Source organism: Catharus ustulatus, chromosome 4, assembly GCF_009819885.2.
Source record: "Catharus ustulatus isolate bCatUst1 chromosome 4, bCatUst1.pri.v2, whole genome shotgun sequence".
NCBI classification, from domain to species: Eukaryota; Metazoa; Chordata; class Aves; order Passeriformes; family Turdidae; genus Catharus; species Catharus ustulatus.
In genome coordinates, this window is record NC_046224.1 from 15,726,169 (window position 1) to 15,746,006 (window position 19,838).

Here is a 19,838-nt window from a genome sequence, read left to right on the forward strand (position 1 = left end):
TTATTGAGTGTTTTGGGTAGACTTTGCTAGTGTTTCACTAACAACTGCTACTATGTAGGTAAAAACTAGTGGACTTGAGGGTGGTGTAGCAAGTTTGGAAAGAAACATTTTGGTATTGAATGCCAGTAGAATAAATCAACAGCACCACCTGTGATGCCAAGGAGATAACAGCAGGTTACTGCCAGATGGTTTGGTCGTAGCTGCTCCCAGCTGGGCTAAATTGTGGGTTATTTCAGGGAAAACGGACATAAAGCAATCAAAGGGAGACTTTTTCATTCTGTGCTTTGCTTTATCGGCCGAGCCTGTGCTGTGGTGCGGGGCCCTGGTGCGGGCCGGGGGCGGCTCTGCAGGCTCTGCAGGCCCGGCCGTGTGCGCAGGCGCCGTGCGCAGCGGGGCGGAAGCGGCGGCGGGGCCATGCTGGCGGCCCAGGGGCGCCGCGTAGCCTGCGCCGTGTCCGGCGGCGTGGACAGCGCCGTGGCCGCGCTGCTGCTGCGCCGCCGAGGTGCGGGGCTGGGGCTGGGGCAGGCACGGAGGGAGGGCGGCGGGGCCCGGCCCGGCGCTGTGCCGTGCTGCGGGCCCGCACGGCGCCTCTCGGTCCCCGCGCAGGACAGCGCGGAGAGCCGGGCCCCGCGGGGCCGCAAACGGCCCTGAAGGAGGGGGCGGGGATGTGACTGACTTAGCGTCGCGTTAGGGTGCTGGAAGAGCTGGGTTAGCATCACCTAGAGAAAAAAACATAGCTGTACAGTAACTGTACTGTAAAACGTAGCACAGGCTACTCACATCTTGGGTAAGATGCAGTTACCTAAACCATTCTTGAGAAACACAAGGCTTGGGTCTAGGCTGTTAGAATGTAACTAAGTCATTCTTGCCTTCATAGGCTACCAGGTGACAGGTGTGTTTATGAAGAACTGGGACCCTCTGGATGAGCAGGGAGCTTGCTCCGTTGACAGAGATTGTGAAGATGCTTATCCGGGTGTGCCAGAAGCTTGATATCCCGTTTCACCAGGTTTCCTACGTGAAGGAATACTGGAATGAAGTATTCAGGTAGAAACACATTTACCGTAGCTGGTCTTTCGGTATATTAGTGTGGTATTGTGTTACAGTGAAAAGTGAGAAATGGACAGATAATGAGCAATGGCAAGTTTATTTATCAATGCTCAGAGAAAGCCCTGAAGCCTGTTAAATATTGAGGAATTATTTTTTTCTCTGATTTGTATTTAAGGTCAGAATTTATATTTTGCTTTTAATATGTTGGGGGTTTTTTTTAGTTAGTAAGAGATTTTTCCTTGTGTGAATGTGTAATTGCTTTGTTGAAGCTTATTTCTTCAGCAACTGATGTACTGGCTCAACCTTACTGAAACTTGAAAAAATTTTTTTTCAATGTGGTGCTGTTATTGCCTGTGTGTGTAATTTTAAGCAGTGCATTTTACATAATGTGTGCTGAATCCAGTTTAGCACAGAATGATTGTGACATAACCTTGCTTCTTTAAACTTATAACAAATCTGAAATTGTTCTTTAAAAAAGAGTATTCGTATTTTCTGTGAAGTTGTTGCACTTTAAGGCAAGTTCTGCATAGGAAAAGCTGAAAGATTTTCTTGGAAGGCAGGACAAGAAGGGGCACGTTGGTAAAACAGCATAATTTATCTTTATGCACTGGGCACAAGTACACAAAAATTGTTCCCTGATCTTCATCATCCTCCTTTAAGTAGTGCTGTTATTACCTTACATGAAACTGAGGAATAACCTGGTCATGCTATCTGTACTGCATGTTGAAATGGCATCAAGCTGAGCACCAAGCTTTAGGACAGTCAGTGAAGAAAACAGCCAAACAACTCTTTCCTGGGAATGTTCACTCCATTTTTCCCCTTTTGATGTGAGAGAATGACTAAGTGCTACAAAACTGCTTGGGGTTTATTAGTGGAGTACTTCCTAACGTTCTGTTACGAGTGTTTGTTTCAGAATCCTTTTTTTCTTTACTGTCATCACTGATCTTAAATTTACTCCTCTTCTGGATCTCTCTTTAAAGAGCTATTCACCATAAAACACCTTTTATCACGAGACCTGTTCCAGATCTTGTCTTTTCTGTGGTTTGTGCAAAGCCTGTTTCAGTTCTTTCTGTCAGAGAGAAATTCAGTAGACACCCTTCATTGCCCTTTCTCTGGTTCTGTGCTTCACTAGAAGGTGTGAATGGTGTGAGGGTGGCTTCGTGGTGACTCCTTTGTAGAACTCCTAGGGTACCATAAGAGTATGCGGTGAGCCAGCAAGAGGGAGGCAGCTCTGGGTAGATCCAGGTGCTTTAATTATTAGTATGAGTTGTTGAATTCAGCTCTTTAAAAAGGAGTTCAAGAAAAAAAGGGATATGTTGCTTTATTTTCTATTTTTTAATGTAACGTCACACGATAAGGAAGAAGCAATTTATTCTGTTTCAGATGGAGAAAAATAAAACCATATACTAGGATTGCTGTTGTTCCTTTAAATCCAGTCTGTGCCCTTAATTCATCTTGAGTGCAGTGGTTACTGACTACAACCTGACAAACAAAATGATGCAGTGATAAAGCCTTCTGATATCTCAGGGTATTGTTGGATACTGGTTTAATTTCATTAGATATTATTTTTGTGTTTTCAAGTGAATAATACTAAGTAATTATGCAGCAGTGTAAAACTACAACATAACTTTGAGAAACTCTAGAATTTCTAGAAAGCAAAAAAAAAAAGGAAGAAAAAGTCTCTAAAATTAAGCCCCATGAGTGACTGCTTGTGGTGACATTATTGCAGCTGAAGTTACTGTCTGCTCAGTAGCTGAGACACTCCTGGTGTGTACCACTGTATTGTCCCACTGAAAAATTAAATAGGTTGTTTAGTTCTGAAGGTAAGTATTCTGTGAGAGATGAGTAGGATGTGCACAATGGACAACCACATCTGCCCAGAGGGAATACTGATTTAATAAAGCAGGGTTATAAGATTGTAAGTCATAATTTGACCCTGTCCTTAGTGGTCTTTGGAGAAAAACTTCCAGACATTGTTTTTTTGCACATTAAAATATAATGGGTATTTCTAAAATGTTTACAGTGGCTGGGTCTTCTGTGGGGCTGGGACTCAGTTTCTGATAGTATTATGCATGTTAATGATTCTGATAGACATTTGAATCTTTATTTTACAGTGAACTTTTAAAAGAGTATGAATTGGGAAGGACGCCTAATCCCGATATTTTGTGTAACAAGCACATCAAATTCAGCTACTTCCTGCATTATGCTATGGATAACCTTGGTAAGGCATTTTCAAGTGTGTCAGTAGAGTGTGTGACGTGGAAATGCTTAAAGAAAAAAACTCTTTAAAAGGTGGGGAAGTACACAAGTTCATGTGCATGCCTAACTCATATCTCTGTAGTAGTGTGTCAATAATTGCGAAGTATTTGGTTTTAAGATTGCTTTTACACGAAGAATCATAGAATGGTTCAGGTTGGGAGGGACCTTTAAAGGTCATCTAGTCCAGCTCCTCTGCCCTGGGCAGGGACATCTTCCACTAGATTAGGTTGCTCATATGTAGAAACAAATTTATTTCAAGGACATGCATTGACCTGACCATTAAGTTTTACATTCTTAGGTGGTCCTTAAATTACAAAAGCACAAGTGCTGGCATGCTGGTGAATAGTTTGCATTATTTGAGTAACAGGAGTACAATTATTGTCAGTGTAAGACTTCTCTAGAGGTTTTCTTCTTTCATTGCTTTCTGCTTTTCTTACTGTATGTTTGCAATTGTGTTTTTAACTGTGAATTTCAAGTTTGTGCCTTTATGTTATGTTTGGTTTTTCTTTGCCTAATAGGAGCAGATGCAATTGCTACTGGGCATTATGCCAGGACCTCACTGGAGGATGAGGAAGTGTTTCAACAGAAACATACTAAAAGACCACAGAAGCTTTTCAGAAACCGTTTTGAAGTTAGAAATAGTAAGTTGTGTCTTTATTTCATATTTTGTCCTCATATGAAAGAGAAATGTAAACTATATTTGGTGTCACAGAATCAGATGTTTGTGACCTTACACACAATGATTACCATTTAAACCCCAACCTTTGTAAACAGTTGTTTGTGTTAAACATGGTATTTACATTACTGAAAATGACCCTGACTTGTCAAGCATTAAATTTTCTTGTTTTAAGAGTCAGATTAATGTCTAATATATGGTGAGAAGCATGCTATATCCAAAGGGGAAAAACTTGTAAACTAAAGCTATGCAAACTGCCACAGTGATGATTTTACATTACAGATTTTCTGCTTTCATTTGTCCACCCCTGGACTTAAAGGGGTTTATTTGTTTCCTTGTTTTAATTTTACTTCTGAAAAGTTGAAATGACCTCAGCTGGACCTAGGGTCTATTTATGTGACAGACTGTGATTTACAGATGTGTTTTGTGATGGGCTGTGACTGACATTTTGTGTCACCAGTTGTGACTGAACTATTGGCCTGTAGGTTGAGTTCAAGTCAAGAAACATGTAAGTAGTGTTTGTACAATAGCAGAGCTATTAACTTTTAAAGAGAGGGGGCAGAATATGATTGAAAAATTGTACCAATTTTATTCCATCTCGGTAATCAGGAGATTTAATCTATTTTAAAGAAAAAGGTGAAACTCTCGTCTCTGAGCATTGGTAATAACTCCATTGATTGCTCAAATAATTGATTTCTAGTAGGGTGATTTCAGGGCAAAACAGTGTCTTTCTGAAGAACAGTATACTCCAAGTATTTGGGTCTTCATTCTCTCTTTCACAGGAAATATGAAAGTTGTTTTTGGTTTTTTTGTATTGTCAATGTCCTTGCCAGTGACACATGCACTGTTGAAATAGATGAGGTACTGTAAGTCTTTGTAAGATTCTGCATAGTACAAAACCAGAATCTTGTAGATCATTTTAGTGATGAGAAAATATTCCAAGTGTTTTTGTTAAATTTTGAAAAACATGTAAAATACTGTCTCTAACATATATTTGCAAATAATAAATCAGAAATGTTGATTTGTCAAACAAAATACGAAAGCAATTTGAACTATTAATAGTAGTTATGTTGAGATGTTCTATGTGTTTCACTTTGCAGCTGTGAAACTCCTCCAAGGGGCTGACCTCTTTAAGGACCAGACCTTCTTTCTAAGTCAGATTTCACAGGATGCTCTGAGGAAAACCATCTTCCCTTTAGGGGATTTAACAAAAAGTTTCGTAAAGAAGATAGCAGCAGAACATGACCTTCATCATGTGCTAAAGAAAAAAGAGGCATGGTAACACTTAACACTCTTTTTTTAATTTATATTTCTCTCTAAAACAACTTTCCTGAACTTTTTGAACTTTAACTTGTGACAAACTGTCCATTTCTGATAGGAAAGAATAATATAATAGGTTGGGAAGCATTTTTCATAGTTGGCTACTTCCTTAAAAGTACTTGTAGGAGCTTGTGGTTAGATGTGTAGTTAGCTTGCAGGTATTTTGTCTGCTGTTGTATCAGAAGAACTAAGATGAAGGTGAATGTATATGATGCTATGAGCCTAAAGGAAAGCATTCTCTATCACAGCAAGAGAGAAACTTTTGTTCTTTATTCTCCATAGCTTTTAAGAGCTTCCTCACTTATAATTATTTCTCACTATGTCTTTAGAAATTGGATCATAGTGTTTTTCCACAGTTACTCTTTAAAAAAAAAGGTTATGTTTCTCTGAGAACCCAGACTTCATGAGTCGATCTCAAGAACTGTTATGCAGGCTGTAGTTATGTTGCTGATGCTGCCTTGATTGCTTTTCATGCTTATATTCAGCCTCAGTAAATGGATGTTTGAAGAATGTCAGCAGTAACTGGAAGGCAAAGAGAAACTTATTTGGTTCTGAAAATGGTTTTTTTTCAAGAGATGGACCATCACTGTATCATTTTGTTGCTTTTGTACTTTAATATTAAAGAGACATCTGTTTTCAATATGCATACAATCTAGTCACTAAGCTTAATGTATTTATTGAACAGGTGTTCTATTTCCTATTATCCCTCTTCTGTGCTTACAGCTCTCACTAATTCTGTACAGAATTCGTTTACCTATGTTGCAGCAGATGTTGTGGACTTGCTTATGAGATGCCTAAGATAGTTTGGGATACATGGGAGGGAGAAAAAAGTCTTGGGCAGATTATTAATTGACGTTATTTCAAACGTTTTTCCTCTGCTTTTGTGTATTCAATTCTATGTTTCTTTTTCAGAGTATGGGGGTCTGTTTCATTGGTAAAAGAAACTTTGAAAATTTCCTTCTTGAGGTGAGCAATCTTTTTGTTCTGGTGTTCAGTTTTTAAAACACTGTCTATAGAAAAACCTCTAGCAGCTTGGGCCCACTGTAAGTAGCAATGTCCCACCTCCCTTTGCAGTCACAAGCCTAGTTAGAAGCTGATACCCACAGCCTGTAGGAAGTATCTTGCCCCTCTACCAGCTGTCACTCATTTTCTGGAGCAAAAGGAGTGAACATGCACTCCTGTGCCTGCCAGGCTCTGACAAATGGTTGGAATGTGAGAGGGACAAAGTACTGGATCCTGCTGTCTCCTGACATACTTGAGGATAGGGGAAGTGAAACCTAGAATTACTGTTCATAGGGACTGCCCTTCCTGCTTTTCTCTGAGAGCAGCATCGAGGAGGAGTCAGTAGGTTGCTTGGGCAGAGTTTGCTTCATGAAGAGTTATTTTTCATCTTCAAGAGAATGTAGTGACAGAATCTGAAATATACTATGAGATTTTCTTGGGCTGTCTTGTGACTTACCTCTTCCTCTTCGGTAGTATTTGGAACCTCAACCAGGTAACTTTGTTTCCATTGAAGATAAGAAGGTGATGGGAAGACACAAAGGTAATTGGCTGGCCCACCTTAATAACTTACTTTTAGATAAATGGAACAAGACTGCTTTTGTTTGGAGGGACAAATTTTGGGAATTTCCAAAGGTGTCTGCAGGTTTTACTCAGTTTGTTAAACTATGGAAGATTTGCTGTATACAATAGTAGAGCCTTGAACTACAACTGATTCTTGATTATTTGTTCTGTATTGCAAGAAAGCAAATAATTATTAGGATTAATCTACTGATATTAATTGCTATTTTAATACCAAGAGATCATTGTTCCCTTAATTCCTTCAAAATGACTGTACTTCAGTTCCATATTCATTAGTACCTAAACTTTGCAGAAGATAATGCACCTCAGTGATGCACAGCAGGACATTATCAAACATGGGCACCTTAACTTTGCCTTTTCTCCTGTGTGTTCTTCCTTTGCTATCCTCAGTTCAAGCTGCCAGAACTGAGTTTCGCTCCCAAGTAATTTATGATAGGATGTTATGCTGGTTCATAAAAGTAAGAGAGACTGGGGAGACTGAGTGGTAGATAACCCACAAATTGAAACTGAAATAAATAAATGTAGTCTTCTGTAATACCTAAGAATTCCACAGTTAAAATGGATTAATATGTAATCTTTAGTTTGCATTTCAGGTAGAGATGAAATTTCAAGTAGATGTTAGTTTAGTTTAGTTTAGTTTAGTTTAGTTTAGTTTAGTTTAGTTAGATGTTAGTTACTTAGTTTAGTTAGTGGCCAGCCCTCTTCTCTAAGACAGCTTGGTTTGTTAATCTTTGTTTAGTTGTAAAGTTTTGGGGAAATGATTTTAATGTGTTCTTCTTATTATAATTATTATTATTATTATTATTAAACACATTAATGTGTTTAATGTGTTAAGTATAAGATGAAAAGTTGCTAGCAACATTCTATTTTCTTATTTCTTTAGGTTGGTTCCTCTTCACAATAGGCCAGAGGGCTCGGCTGGCAGGCCTCAAGGAGGCTTGGTTTGTTGTAGACAAAGATGTCAGCACTGGAGATGTCTTTGTGGTGAGTTAATTAACACTGGATTTGCAAATGACTAATGCATGCATTTTGTGACTGCTGCTGTATGGAACGTGAACCAAACCTGGGCAGAATTCTTGGCTTTCCTCTTGGGGGAAACAAGAACCAAGTAGTGTAGCATCAGCAGATGTGAAACATCTTTTCCAAACAGGCATTTCATGAGCACCAAATTGTTTTAGATTTTGGCATAGAGTTTTTCCAAGCAAAGAGCAAATACTGAAAAAAATCAGCCAAATCTGAGCTCTCATTTCCTACTCTAAAGCATGATGGTTTTGTCTCAGTTATTATGACATGGTTTATAAAATGTGTATTACTTTGGTTTATGATATATTGCTGCTTTGTTTTTCTAGTAAAAGGATGAGGAGCCAGTGACAGTTTTATCATTTTGAAAACTGAGGCAGAATATATATGATAAATAATAAGTAATTAGTGTGTTGATGGCTAATCATATGAGGTGATGCAGACTTCTGCAGCTTGCTAGCATTGATAATATTTCTTCCTGTTCATGTAGTTGTTATTCTTCGTGGATACTGATGTGATTATAATGAGGTGTTCCGCTACTTGTTGATGTGCCAGTGCATAGGACCATAATCAAATGAGAATTGAGAAGAAACAGACAGGGGCACTAAGAAAAAATTTTATGTCCTGCAGCGTTTTTTAAAGGCAATGCCTTTGCTGGGGAGGTGTTCATTTGGGAAGCTGGAGAAGAGGGAGGTAGCATCCTGTTGAGATAGGATAAAGAAGGTCAGATTTCTGAACTCAGCCTCAAGAAGGCAAAAATGCAATTGAAGGGAAAAGCATACATAAGAGAGAAATGACTCTGAGGAGTAGAAGGCTGACAGATCATTCAGGCTTGCTTTAACCTAAGTTAAGTGCTGATAAGTGTTCGCTTCCCTGCTCATATTGCCTTAATTTTGCTATGGCTTGATGCATTTTCTGTATTTCATGCTTCACTTTAATGAACTTCAGTTTCATGCTTTTTAGCAAAAACATCAGCAATAAATAAATAAATGTATTTTAAGGCACCATCAAGAGATCACCCTGCTCTGTACAGAGACCTCCTGCGGACAAACCGAGTGCACTGGATAGCAGAGGAGCCTCCAGCAGAGCTCGTTAGAGAGAAGATGATGGAATGTCATTTCAGATTTCGGCACCAGATGGCACTGGGTAGTCAAACCTTGTTTTTCTTTTGGCTTGCTCACTTTGTGAAACTCTGGTAGTGTGTTGGTGTAGTTCTACAGTAATAGTGGATAGGTTCTGCCTTGGCCCTCCTGTTTCTGCAGTCTTGCAAAACAATTCTGTGCTGTGGTATCTTGACTTAGACCTGTTTTAGCCTCAATTTTCCTTCTTTAATGTGAACATAATGGTTAACTTCAGGTGTTTGACCATTTTCTGCTCTAGTGCCTTGTGTCCTGACTCTAAACCAAGATGGGAGTGTGTGGGTAACATTAGTGAAGCCAGCAAGAGCTATCACACCTGGACAGGTAAGTTATTAGAAGTTGTTTTCCTTCCATTTTTGTGTTTTACCTTCTCTGGCTAATAAAACAGAGTAGCTTTTTTTATTAGCTGGGGCAAAGTACAGTAGTTTCACGAATACAAGCCGCACGGATTATAAGCCGCACCCCCGGTGCCTCGACAATGTTGCTGTCTTTGTCAATAGATAAGCCGCACCCCGAATATTAGCCGCACTTTCGTTCGTCGCGAGAATCCCTGCGCAGCTTTCACAAATTGGCCAATTAGTAACAGGATCGCGGCATAGCGGGCTTTACTGGCTCGGGGCGGGGCCAGGAAGGCTCGGCCCGCTCATGGTTGCCGACGGGGCCGGGTGGCCCAGCTCAGCGCCACGGCTCGGCGGGGCTGGCCGGGTGGTGCCGCCGCCGCCGCCAGGCTCGCCGGCCGCCCCCTCCCGTCTGCACCGCCGCCGCGTTTCCTCGCCCTGGCCGGCACTGCAGGCCCCCGCACCGCCGGGCTCCCCCACGCTGCTGGCCCCGATTCTGCTGGGCTTCCCCCGCTGCCAGGCAGCCCCACCCGCCGGCCTTCCTGCTTCTGCCATGCTCCCCTGCACTGCTAGCCCCAGTTCTCCCGGGCTCCCCCGCCCTGCTGGCCCGGGCTCTGCCGCCCCCCTGCCCCGCCCTGCTGGCTCAGGCTCTGCCGCCCGCCCCCCACACTGCTGGCCCCGCCTCTGCCAGGCTTTCCCACCTCTGCCGGGGCCGGCCGGGCTCCAGCTTGGCTTGGGGCTGCCGCGGGCTCTCACTTCCGTGTTGGCAGCTTTTAGAATTTTGTTAATGTATTAGCCGCCCCGGAATATTGGCCGCACTTCCGGGTTTCCACCAAAATTTTGGTCAAATTGGTGCGGCTTGTATTCGTGAAATTACTGTAATTAATTTATTTGCATGTGAGAGTGGTTAGCTCTATTTTTACTATTTGTCAACTATTTTCAGGGAGATTGTTTCTAGTTTTAAATGATCTGTTATTATTTGTATGGTCCAAGAAACTTGCTTACAAATTTTAGAAGTACATGGAAGCATCTCTGGTCATCAGTTGTATATGCAGAAATGGAAGCTGTTGTTGTTTGCAAGAAATAGATTTTAAAAGGCATTAATTTGGTAATTGCCTGCTTAATATGGGTTTAGTGTTCAAATCTGTTTAGTGAGACTCTGTCTGGTGAATTCCATTGTCCTATACAGAGCTGAGGAGAGGTGCTGTGCCTAACAGGGATGCCTTTTAACATTGCCAGTATAAAGATACTCCATCACATTCCAGCACACTGGCTCTCAAGCATTCCCTGCATCTCTTCTGCCAGCATAAGTTCTACCCATCCTCCTCAGTACCTGGGGACCTATGGGACACATCAGGAGGAAAATTGGCTGAGAATGGAGAGAAGCTGAGAATAATCCAGCCAGAGCTTATGAGAGGTGTGAGAAGCCCCTGAGTGCCAGGAGCTGCTGAGCCTGTAACCAGGCTCTGTACTGCCAGGTAGTGAGACAAGGCTGGAAGGCTGGGCTGCCCTCTCCTTCAGGAGCCTGCTGAGCACATCAGGAAGCTCCAGTTGCTGCCACAGTCCTGGGTCCCCTACCTATCTTGACAAGTGCCACTGTAGGCTGGGCACAGTTTTCTGGGGAAGGTCAGAGAAGATGAAGGTGATCTTATGCATGTCATCACCTTTGGAAAGGAAACTTTCCAGCACAATCCATTCCACTCAGTAACTGAAGAGTTTTGAGATAGCCTTGTAGAAATTTATGATTAAATTTCCACCAACACATTTGTAAATTTACACTCACATGAGCCTACAAATTCTCTGTAATTTGGGGGTTTTGTTTGTTTTGGGTTGTTTTTTTTTTTTTTTAAGATTTATACAGAACAGATAGAAATTGCTCACCGTCCAGCATGTCTTGCACAGCCTGCAGGTGCTCACCATGGTTGTTGCAGCTGCTAAAAAGACTCTCTCTGTGTTTATCTCCTAGTTTGCTGTGTTCTACAAGGGAGACGAGTGCCTGGGCAGTGGGAAGATCCTGAGGATAGGCCCATCAGTGTATACCTTGCAACAGGGCAAAAACCGAGAGGACAGCCCAAAGAAGGAAGAGATTGATAAAATAGAACCAGCAACATAACACCTGGGATTGTTTATTGAAGGACTTTGGAGAATTTGCTGCCTGAGAACAATAAAAACTGTAATAAATGTGGTTCTTAAGACCAGTTAACCAGAGAGTCACAGCTCTTGACTGTTAGCACTGAAGGAGTTTAAAGCCAGCAATTTTGCTGGACTGTATGGTGCTGTTTATGTTATTACGTATCCTAAGGTGTTCTGTAATAGTAGTTTTACATACAAGAATTTTAATACAAAAATCATGTCTGAAATAATAAATCTATCTCCTCTGTGTATGTGAAATGCTTTTTTTTCCCTTACTTAAAGGTACCTGTCCTTAGTAAAGTACATATGTTATTTTGCACTAAATATGTGTGCTTTGAACTCTGGAAGAGGAATTAATGATGTTTAAGTTCAGCATTTGGAATGAACTCCAGGCAACAGATACTTATTTTTCATTTTGCATAGTTTTATAAAAAATGTTTTGGATTCTTAAACTGTGTTAAGTAGTCTCATCAGATGTTTACATATATCAGAATTACAAATCTCAGGGGCTTAACAGTCTTGAATGTTTTCACACAACTGTCTAATTTTCTGTTGACTGCTGAGGTCTAAGGCTGTTTGGTTTATCTTCTGGAGAAGAGAATGCATTGTTGTGCTTGAGAAAAATGCAAATTCACAGGGATTTCCTTATTGTGCATCAGTATGGACCTGATAATGATTGGATCTTGCCATGTCTCAAAATGGAGTGCTCTTAGGAAGAGCTGAATACTCCATCAAAATTGGGTAGTTTTATAAAGATTGGGTGCATATTGAGGATACTCCAAGCTTGTAATAAAACTTAATTGCAGCAAGTTAGCAAAAATGAATTCCTGTCTTTCAGCATGGTAGCAGAAGGTAACAGTTCCTGGAGTACAGTTGTGCAGGAGCAGGGCTTCCTGGTGGTGTAGAATTTTGAGATTTTAACTGGCAGTGAGATCCCAGGTTTGCTGAGAGCTGCTGAGCCAGTGCCTCATAGCAGGAAAAGTTAACCATGGTTAACCAAACCAAGGTTTGTAGCACAGCTGGCATTGGATGCCATGAATGTCTGCTACAGCACCTGCAGAACAGAGGCTTTTGATTATATTCTCTGCTTCCCTCTTTTTGTTTAAGCATCCTTAACATTGGACACAGCAATAATCCAGGATGGCTAATGCAGAAAATTCAGAAGCTAACATGCTGCTCTTTGGTGGAAACCTCTCCAGTAAAGGTCTCCATTCACTTTATAGGCCCAGACAACTTTGATTATTATCATCAGGGGTGAAACTTCATGGTTCTGCTGAAGGAGTCCTCATCTGAGGTGAATATGGACAATGTTGGGTTAGTACAGATTCACTGTCTGAGAGAAGGGTGGAGGCTGCAGCTCAGTCTCTTGCCATAACGACTAGCAAAGCCCTTTGACATGGAGTGATTGCAGCTCTTGTTCCCAGTGAACCACACCACACTGCTGTGAGCTAGGAGTGCCTTTCAAATTGCAAACAGCTTCTTGCATGGGATGCTTCACTGGAGGCTGTCCAGCAGTACCATAGTTGTGTGTTTAAACCAGCATTTCCAAACTGCTTGGAAGAGGGAGGTAAAGGAGTGAGGTGGGAGCAGAGGTTGGTGCTGTGTGCCCTCTAAGGGACCATCACTGACACCGTTGCTCACAGAACCTTTGCCAAGGCTGGAATTTGGCCAAGATTAAGCTTGAATGGGGTAAAGGAAGTCTGGCAGGTCAATTTTCTTTATTATATCTATTGCAGAAGATTAGCATCAATGTGCTTTTTAAAATGCATTGGCATTTCACTTTTTTTGGTCGTTTCTTCTGCCACTTTGGGCAACAAATTGCAACAGGTGATTTCACTTTCAAGTTGTCATTAAGCTTTTCAGGTCTTGAAATATTTGGTTTCAAAGAGTCACATACATAACTATTTAGAAAAGGAGTTTTTCCTTCCAAAGTAGAAAATGTGATAACAAGATTAGGATCATGTAACTGAAAAACCGCAACTCATGTCAGCTGAGGCTGGGTCTGAATTGAAATCTCTGTTGTGCTCTGTGAATATAGTTGGAACCTGTGTTTCTGAGTGTATAATGGCTTGAAAATTGCACTCCAAGTGCAGTTTTATTCCAGAAGTGCTTGTGTAAAACCTGTTTAAATTGCACTCCTGGTTTTGCTCCATGCTGGCAGTGTTCCTGCCCCAGCTGGTGCTGGAGCAGAAGTGTCCCCATGCAAGGAGAGCAGGGCTGTCCTGTGATTCTGTCTTCACCTGCTGAGGAGCTCTGGAGCACTGAGATGTTGCACAGGTGTGGTGAAGGATTTCATTTGCACTATGGCAGCACAGTATTTGCAGTCCAGCAGTAAAAGCATTGGCTCCTAGTGTTTGTATTAGCTTTTAGGGCTGACAGAAGCTGTCATCCTTCCATTTCAAAAGTGAGCATTCACTCTCTTTAGCTGCTTTCTCTCTTTAGATGCAAACCACAGGGGAAACAACTGTTTTTATAAAGCTTTATCCCCTTCCTCCTTGTTAGAGTAGTCTATATTTTTAAGATACTTACAAGCAAAGAAAAAAACCAAAACAACTTTTTGGATGCAGCATTTAAATGTGTATTTTTATATATTAAATATATATCTATTCTATATTTAATTTAAATATATATATTCAATATCTATATGTTGAATCCAGCCCCTATGGACAAGGCTGAGCTCCCCCTGGAAGCTGGGGATGAGTGTGTGCAGTCTCCTGTGCAGTCCCTCCCTGAAGGCAATGAGATGGGACTGGAGTGAAGGCTCACAGCACAGCCTCTGTGCCAGGATTTCTGGGTCATGCTGTTTCAGAGTAAAGGATACAATTTCCCCTTCCACCTTTATTCCCAAAACAGAATTTTCTAACCTCTCTTTGCCCAAAAGAGCCCCTTCAGCTTGGAGGCTTCTGCACAGAAGGGCTGGGGAGTCTCTGCTGTCCCTGCTCTGCACAGGACTCCGTTGGGTTCTGCAGCCACAATGAACTGCAGGGGGATCCCAGCGCCATCAAACAGCCTCGAGTTTAATTTAAAAACGTTTTCTCTGCATTTATACATATTGACATGCTTTAAAGCATTGAACAAAGTGAAATGATCTCTGACAAAGGCGATAACCACACCAAGGTGGTACACACCAGCGATGCAGGGGAGTGATGTGCCGTTTCCAGCTGGAGCACCAGGAGGCACCAGGGCATCACGGCCATCCCTGCCAGCCGTGGGCAGCATTGCTGGGAAATGGTGGCAATTAGCACATCTGTAATTGTGAGTTTTCCCCTGTTTTAGATTTTTGCTGAGCCAATCCACTGGAAGACTTGCCCCTCGGTGAGTTTGCTCACGGCAGGGATAAAGCTGTCCAGGCATGTCAGCACAGCCATGAGCTGGCTGAGAGGCAGCACCTTTTAGAGCCAAACTCTCACTGGGGCTGGTCAGAGACCATGCTACAGATCAGGCCAGTGATCCCTGGCAGCAGGGAAAACACACACTTCTTCCTCAGAGTTCAGGTCCTGCCTGCCTTCTTCCCTGTGCCAGGCTGTGAAACTTATTTGTTTCCTGGTCACTCTGAAATTTCATCTGGAGCTTGAATGGGTAGAGGTAAAAGGGAGATTTATTTGTTTTCCTCTTGAGAACCAGTACCAGATTCTTACCCTTTGAATATGTGAGGGTTCTGATAAATAGTGACTTCTGAGGTTTTTTTAAATGTCTTGCTTTTTACTACAGGCATAGCACCAGCTACAGAAATGAGAAAGCAAAAAGTGAATGGACTCCTCATTCTGTGCAGGTTTGCAGCATACAGAGTAATTTCTTCAGTACAAATAAGCTTCCAACTCATTCTGCAAGTTTAAGGTCCTAGAAACAATGAAAAACATGGACAGATACTCCTTAAACAGACCCTTCCTGGAGAAATTAAGGTTTTTTGGGTGGCTGCCCTGCCCTGAACTTTGGTAATTCAGTGGCACTTTTCCCATTCAATAGCACCATCTCTTGAGGAGGATCCCATGAAAATACCAGCATTGTAATTACAGCATATCAGTCTCTGTGGCAAAAAGCACCAGACCTATTTCCAGTAAGCAGATACATCAGGAGAAAAGTGACCTGACTACTCTGTCCTGGATTTCTCCAGAAGTGCTGGGGGGGCTCAGAAATTCCTCTGGAGCTTTGCATTCCTGCAGGGCTCCTGGGTTTGTGTCTCTGGGGTTGTATGAACTGGTGATGCTTGGAAAGGCTGACCTGCAGCAGAGATTAGACAGAGCAAAATATATAAAATAGGTATTTATTGAAAGGATACACCTTGGGCACTGCAAGAGCCCAGCAGAGCTACACCCAAGTCAAATCCAAGACAGATCCTGGTCACGAGTTTTTACACTTTTATAAGTTTTGGTTCATCTACATATTGGGGTCAATTGTCCAACCACAGCCCCAGGCTATGAAGTCTCAGCTCCCTGGCTTGCCCCCTTCCCTTTGCTGTTATTTCTGCTTTTTGGGTATTGGGTGTCCTTGATTCTCTAGCTGGGAAGGGATTGTTTTGTCTAAACTACCCTATGAAGAGAACTTGCCAACACCTAATATGAAGTTTCAGAGTTACACACTAAGCAGCAGAGAATCTGAAAAATATAAAAGCTAAAACCCAAGGTATCACTGGATGTAATCTGCAAGTTATGTTTGTGACAGTTCTGGCTGGCAGATGGGACATCTGGGTTGTATCAAAAAACCTTCAAGCTGGATTCCTAGACAAATGGTGAATTCTTCCTTTTCTCCAAGAATGCCCTAGGGAGGAAAGAGACTCAAGATGCATGTAGCACTGACTTTTGGGAGCCAGTTGTTTCATCCCTCCGTGCATCCAGTTCTTTTTATTTCAATGAAGTTTGACCAGAGCAGAGACAGGAAGTTCAGCCGTGTCCTTGGGAGCAGGGAAGATGTGCCATGTGCTCCTCTCCTCTCTGGCAGGTACTGCAGAGATTTCCTGTCTGCCTCCCAGTCTGCTGTGCTCTCCAGGGCTGATGAACACCAGCCCAGCAGGGAAACCCTGGGCTGTGCCCACTTCTCAGGGCAACTCAGGAGAGACTGAGTGAAAACCAGTGATGGAACATTTCTTCTCTCATTTGAAGGACTTCAGTGAAATTTGCATCTAAAAAAGGGTAGCACAGATCTCTTTGTAAATCTGTCATTCCCAAAGGCTGCATTCCCCAGCCTGCAGCAGCTCCTGCCTGGTGGCAAAGCAAGCCCAGCTGCTCTGGTATGGTCTCATTACACTGGATGAGGCTTTGTATGAAACCATGAACAGCAAAGAAGGATGGATTGTAAGTATAAAATTGACTAGTATGCAAAAATAGGATAACTAGCCATGTAGCATCTGGTGGATTTCAGATTGGTGCTGGATTAAATGTAGTTTTTATATTAATTTAGTTACTTAACTACTCTTCACACATTTTTCTCTCTTCTCTCTGAGAGTACATGAAGGAAGACTTTATAGGCCTTCTGTAGTCACACCAACAGCTCCATGGCTGTTAGCAAATTTGCTGTAGGTAGTGAAACTATTTGATCAATCTATTACAAGTTTGAAAGCTTTCAGGTGTGGCTTTTAAATTGAAAACTACTTTACATACTATTAGTTCTTACTCATGTAGTAACACCTTTAGAAATAAATCAGAATAATCTATGCTGGGTTTAAATATTAAAGGTGTTTCATGGTATAAGATTGTTACACTGAGTTAGTTTTACACCTACCTTTTAGGGTGAAGGATACAGCACAAGAAGAATCTGTGAACTGGTTGGTAGCCAGGTGTTGATCCTTATTTGTGACAGAACCATTTCATGGAGCAGAGACTGTCCTCTTGTGGTGTGTCTCCTCTGCACTGCAATGCAACAGTGGTGCTTGAACTGCAGAGCAAGCAGGGGAATTCCATACTGAGAGGAGAGCTGAGACTGATGACTGAGAGCTGAGACTGATGACTTTTAAGGTGGCTCCCTGCAAGCTGCCTTCTTTCTGAGGCCAGAGGAGAGCATCACTGATGGATCAGAAGAAAGATGTAAATACTGTCTAAGCACAATAGATTGATCCAGGGAATTAGAGCAGGCAGCTCTGCTCTGGTGCTTCTCGCCACAACTGTCCAACCCTTTAATTACAATGGGCTTCCTGTAGCTAATGCTGCTGAGCACCTGCCACGGACAGCCAGCCCAGCAGAGGCCAGGCTTGAAGCTCCAGGGTTAAACCTCCTAAGAGGCATGTTTAACACAGATGGAGCTTGCAGAAAATCCCAAGGGATGCATGGTGTGTCTGTGTATCACCACAGAGGCAAACTCTGCAAGAAACAGAAATGCCTTGTTGCTGCTCTGCTCCAGCAAAGGCACAGCCTTGTCAGAAGCCCCTTTGGGTTCCCCTCAGCTGTGATGGCACTGGCTCTGTCACGGATCTGCCCACAGGGAAGTGACACAGGAGGACCTGCCCTGTCACTGAGTGAGTGAGAAGGAAAATACACAAGCTGCTCTGGGGTTGTGCTTGGCGTAGCCTAGGTAAGATCAGTGTGGAGAAAGCTGTGTCAGGAGTGCTTTGATGGCAGCTCGGTCCCTCCTGACCACCTGCTCACTCCCATTTGGCCATTTTGTGCCAGCAGTATGAACCCTAACCCCTAAAGCCCCTAAGCCAACTGGGCTTTTCCCTGATCCTTTCCATCCCTGAAACCTGTGCATCTGTAACTGAAGGAGTTAACCATTCTAGGTTTCTGTTTGTTTTATTCAGGAAATAAGTATGTGATTATAGGTATTGATTTTTCTCAAAATCAATGCCCAATTTACTGTTTCCCCTGGAAACTTGTTCACTTTGCTGGCTCCCACTCACAGCAGCTGCTGCTTTGTATGGGATTCAGTGGGATGTTCCCAAGCTGAAGGGGATGGATCATTCACAAGGTCTCTGCCTTCAGCTGCCCTGTTTATACATACACAGGACTTCCCATGCTCCCTGGTTCCTGAGTATATGAATGTCTAACAACAACACAGACCCAACTCTATGTTCTCCAGATGCAAAGCACAATTCAGGCTGAACATGCAAACAAGATCATTCAAGATGAACTTCTGAAGAACTTCCATCAAAAGACCAAAAGCAAGAAGTTTTCCTACACACTAGCCCAAGGGATTGGTGATTTTGCAAACTGTTGTATTTCTAGAGAGGTGAAGCTCTCTCACAGCACCTCCACGAAGCATCAGTCCACAGAGAAATCAGTCTGGGCTTCCCTTCAAATAAAAACAGTATGTTCAGACTATGCAAATTTGAGTTTGAAGGAGTGGATACTCTATTCAGAAGTATCTTTGAGCAGAGGGATGGCAGCAGCAGATGTCTGGCCAAGGCAGAAGGGGACACACCACCACAGCACAGAGCTCTGGAGGGCTCCTGGGGGCACTTACAAATGCTTTGAAGTATTTAGAAGACAATAATGAAATAACAGGGTCTCTTTGCCACACACACACTTCAGATTAATCTAATTTTCTTTAATACAGTGCCTGGCACAGTGAATAAAGGGGCAGCAGCAGCAGATGGAACATGTCTTCAGTAAATGGTGTGATACTTCCCCACACTCTATTCTCATACACAAAACACTGTCAGTGCAGCTGACATTAATCGATATGAGGTAGGTGCAAAACTTGCTTGGCAAGAAAAGAAGTGTTAGAAAAGCCCTCTTGGGCTTAGTTTTGCTTGATATTTCCTTTCATGGTTTGAATGATGAAATAAAAGGTAGCTTGTAAAGGTTGCAGATGCTGCCTCCAGGCATCCTCATGGGCAGGACTAAAATCCAAAATGAGCAGGAGAAACTGGAGGATGGATCCAAAAATCAATAAATTGAAATGGAAAATGAGTCCAGTACAAATTGTTCCTTTTAGGGAGGAGAAGCGAGTTGTACTTGTGAGAACAGGAGCACAAAGGCAGGGCAGAACCTCTGCAGGAGAGGCTGTGAGACCCAAATGGATCCCAGAGTGCTCCTGGCACTGCTGGTGGTGTTGGAGTGACAGAGGTGATATCTCACCAGGGCTGCTGGGGACCTTTCTGTGATCCCCAGATCTTGGCAGGAGCATCCTCTGCAGCTGAGCAGGCTGTGTGCCTAAGCATGGCATAAGGATTCAGAAAAACTCATCATCCTCAGAAATGCTATTGCAGGCTACTGGCAATTCCACTGGAATTATTGTTTAGCACTTTTAGACAGACCCCTGAGTATATTTGAATCTATTTGAGTATATTGAGTTGTTGAAGGAGCTGGGCTTCATGACTGCTTATGTTACTGCAGCCTTACCATGCCATGCTGCTGCCAGTGGTGCATCTCTTACGGAATTTTTTTCTACAAT

At 42.5% G+C, this 19,838-nt stretch overlaps 1 protein-coding gene across 1 annotated transcript; it reads left to right on the plus strand.

Moving 5' to 3' along the window:
• The first annotated feature begins 414 nt into the window (after positions 1-414).
• TRMU (tRNA mitochondrial 2-thiouridylase) lies at positions 415-11,771 on the plus strand. The gene is given in 12 exon segments (XM_033059038.1): positions 415-502; positions 878-969; positions 971-1,044; positions 3,162-3,268; positions 3,825-3,947; positions 5,083-5,255; positions 6,215-6,268; positions 6,779-6,845; positions 7,767-7,867; positions 8,905-9,049; positions 9,284-9,366; positions 11,347-11,771. Coding segments are annotated over 12 exon segments (1,254 nt in total). The 3' UTR covers positions 11,494-11,771.
• The last annotated feature ends 8,067 nt before the right edge of the window (positions 11,772-19,838 follow it).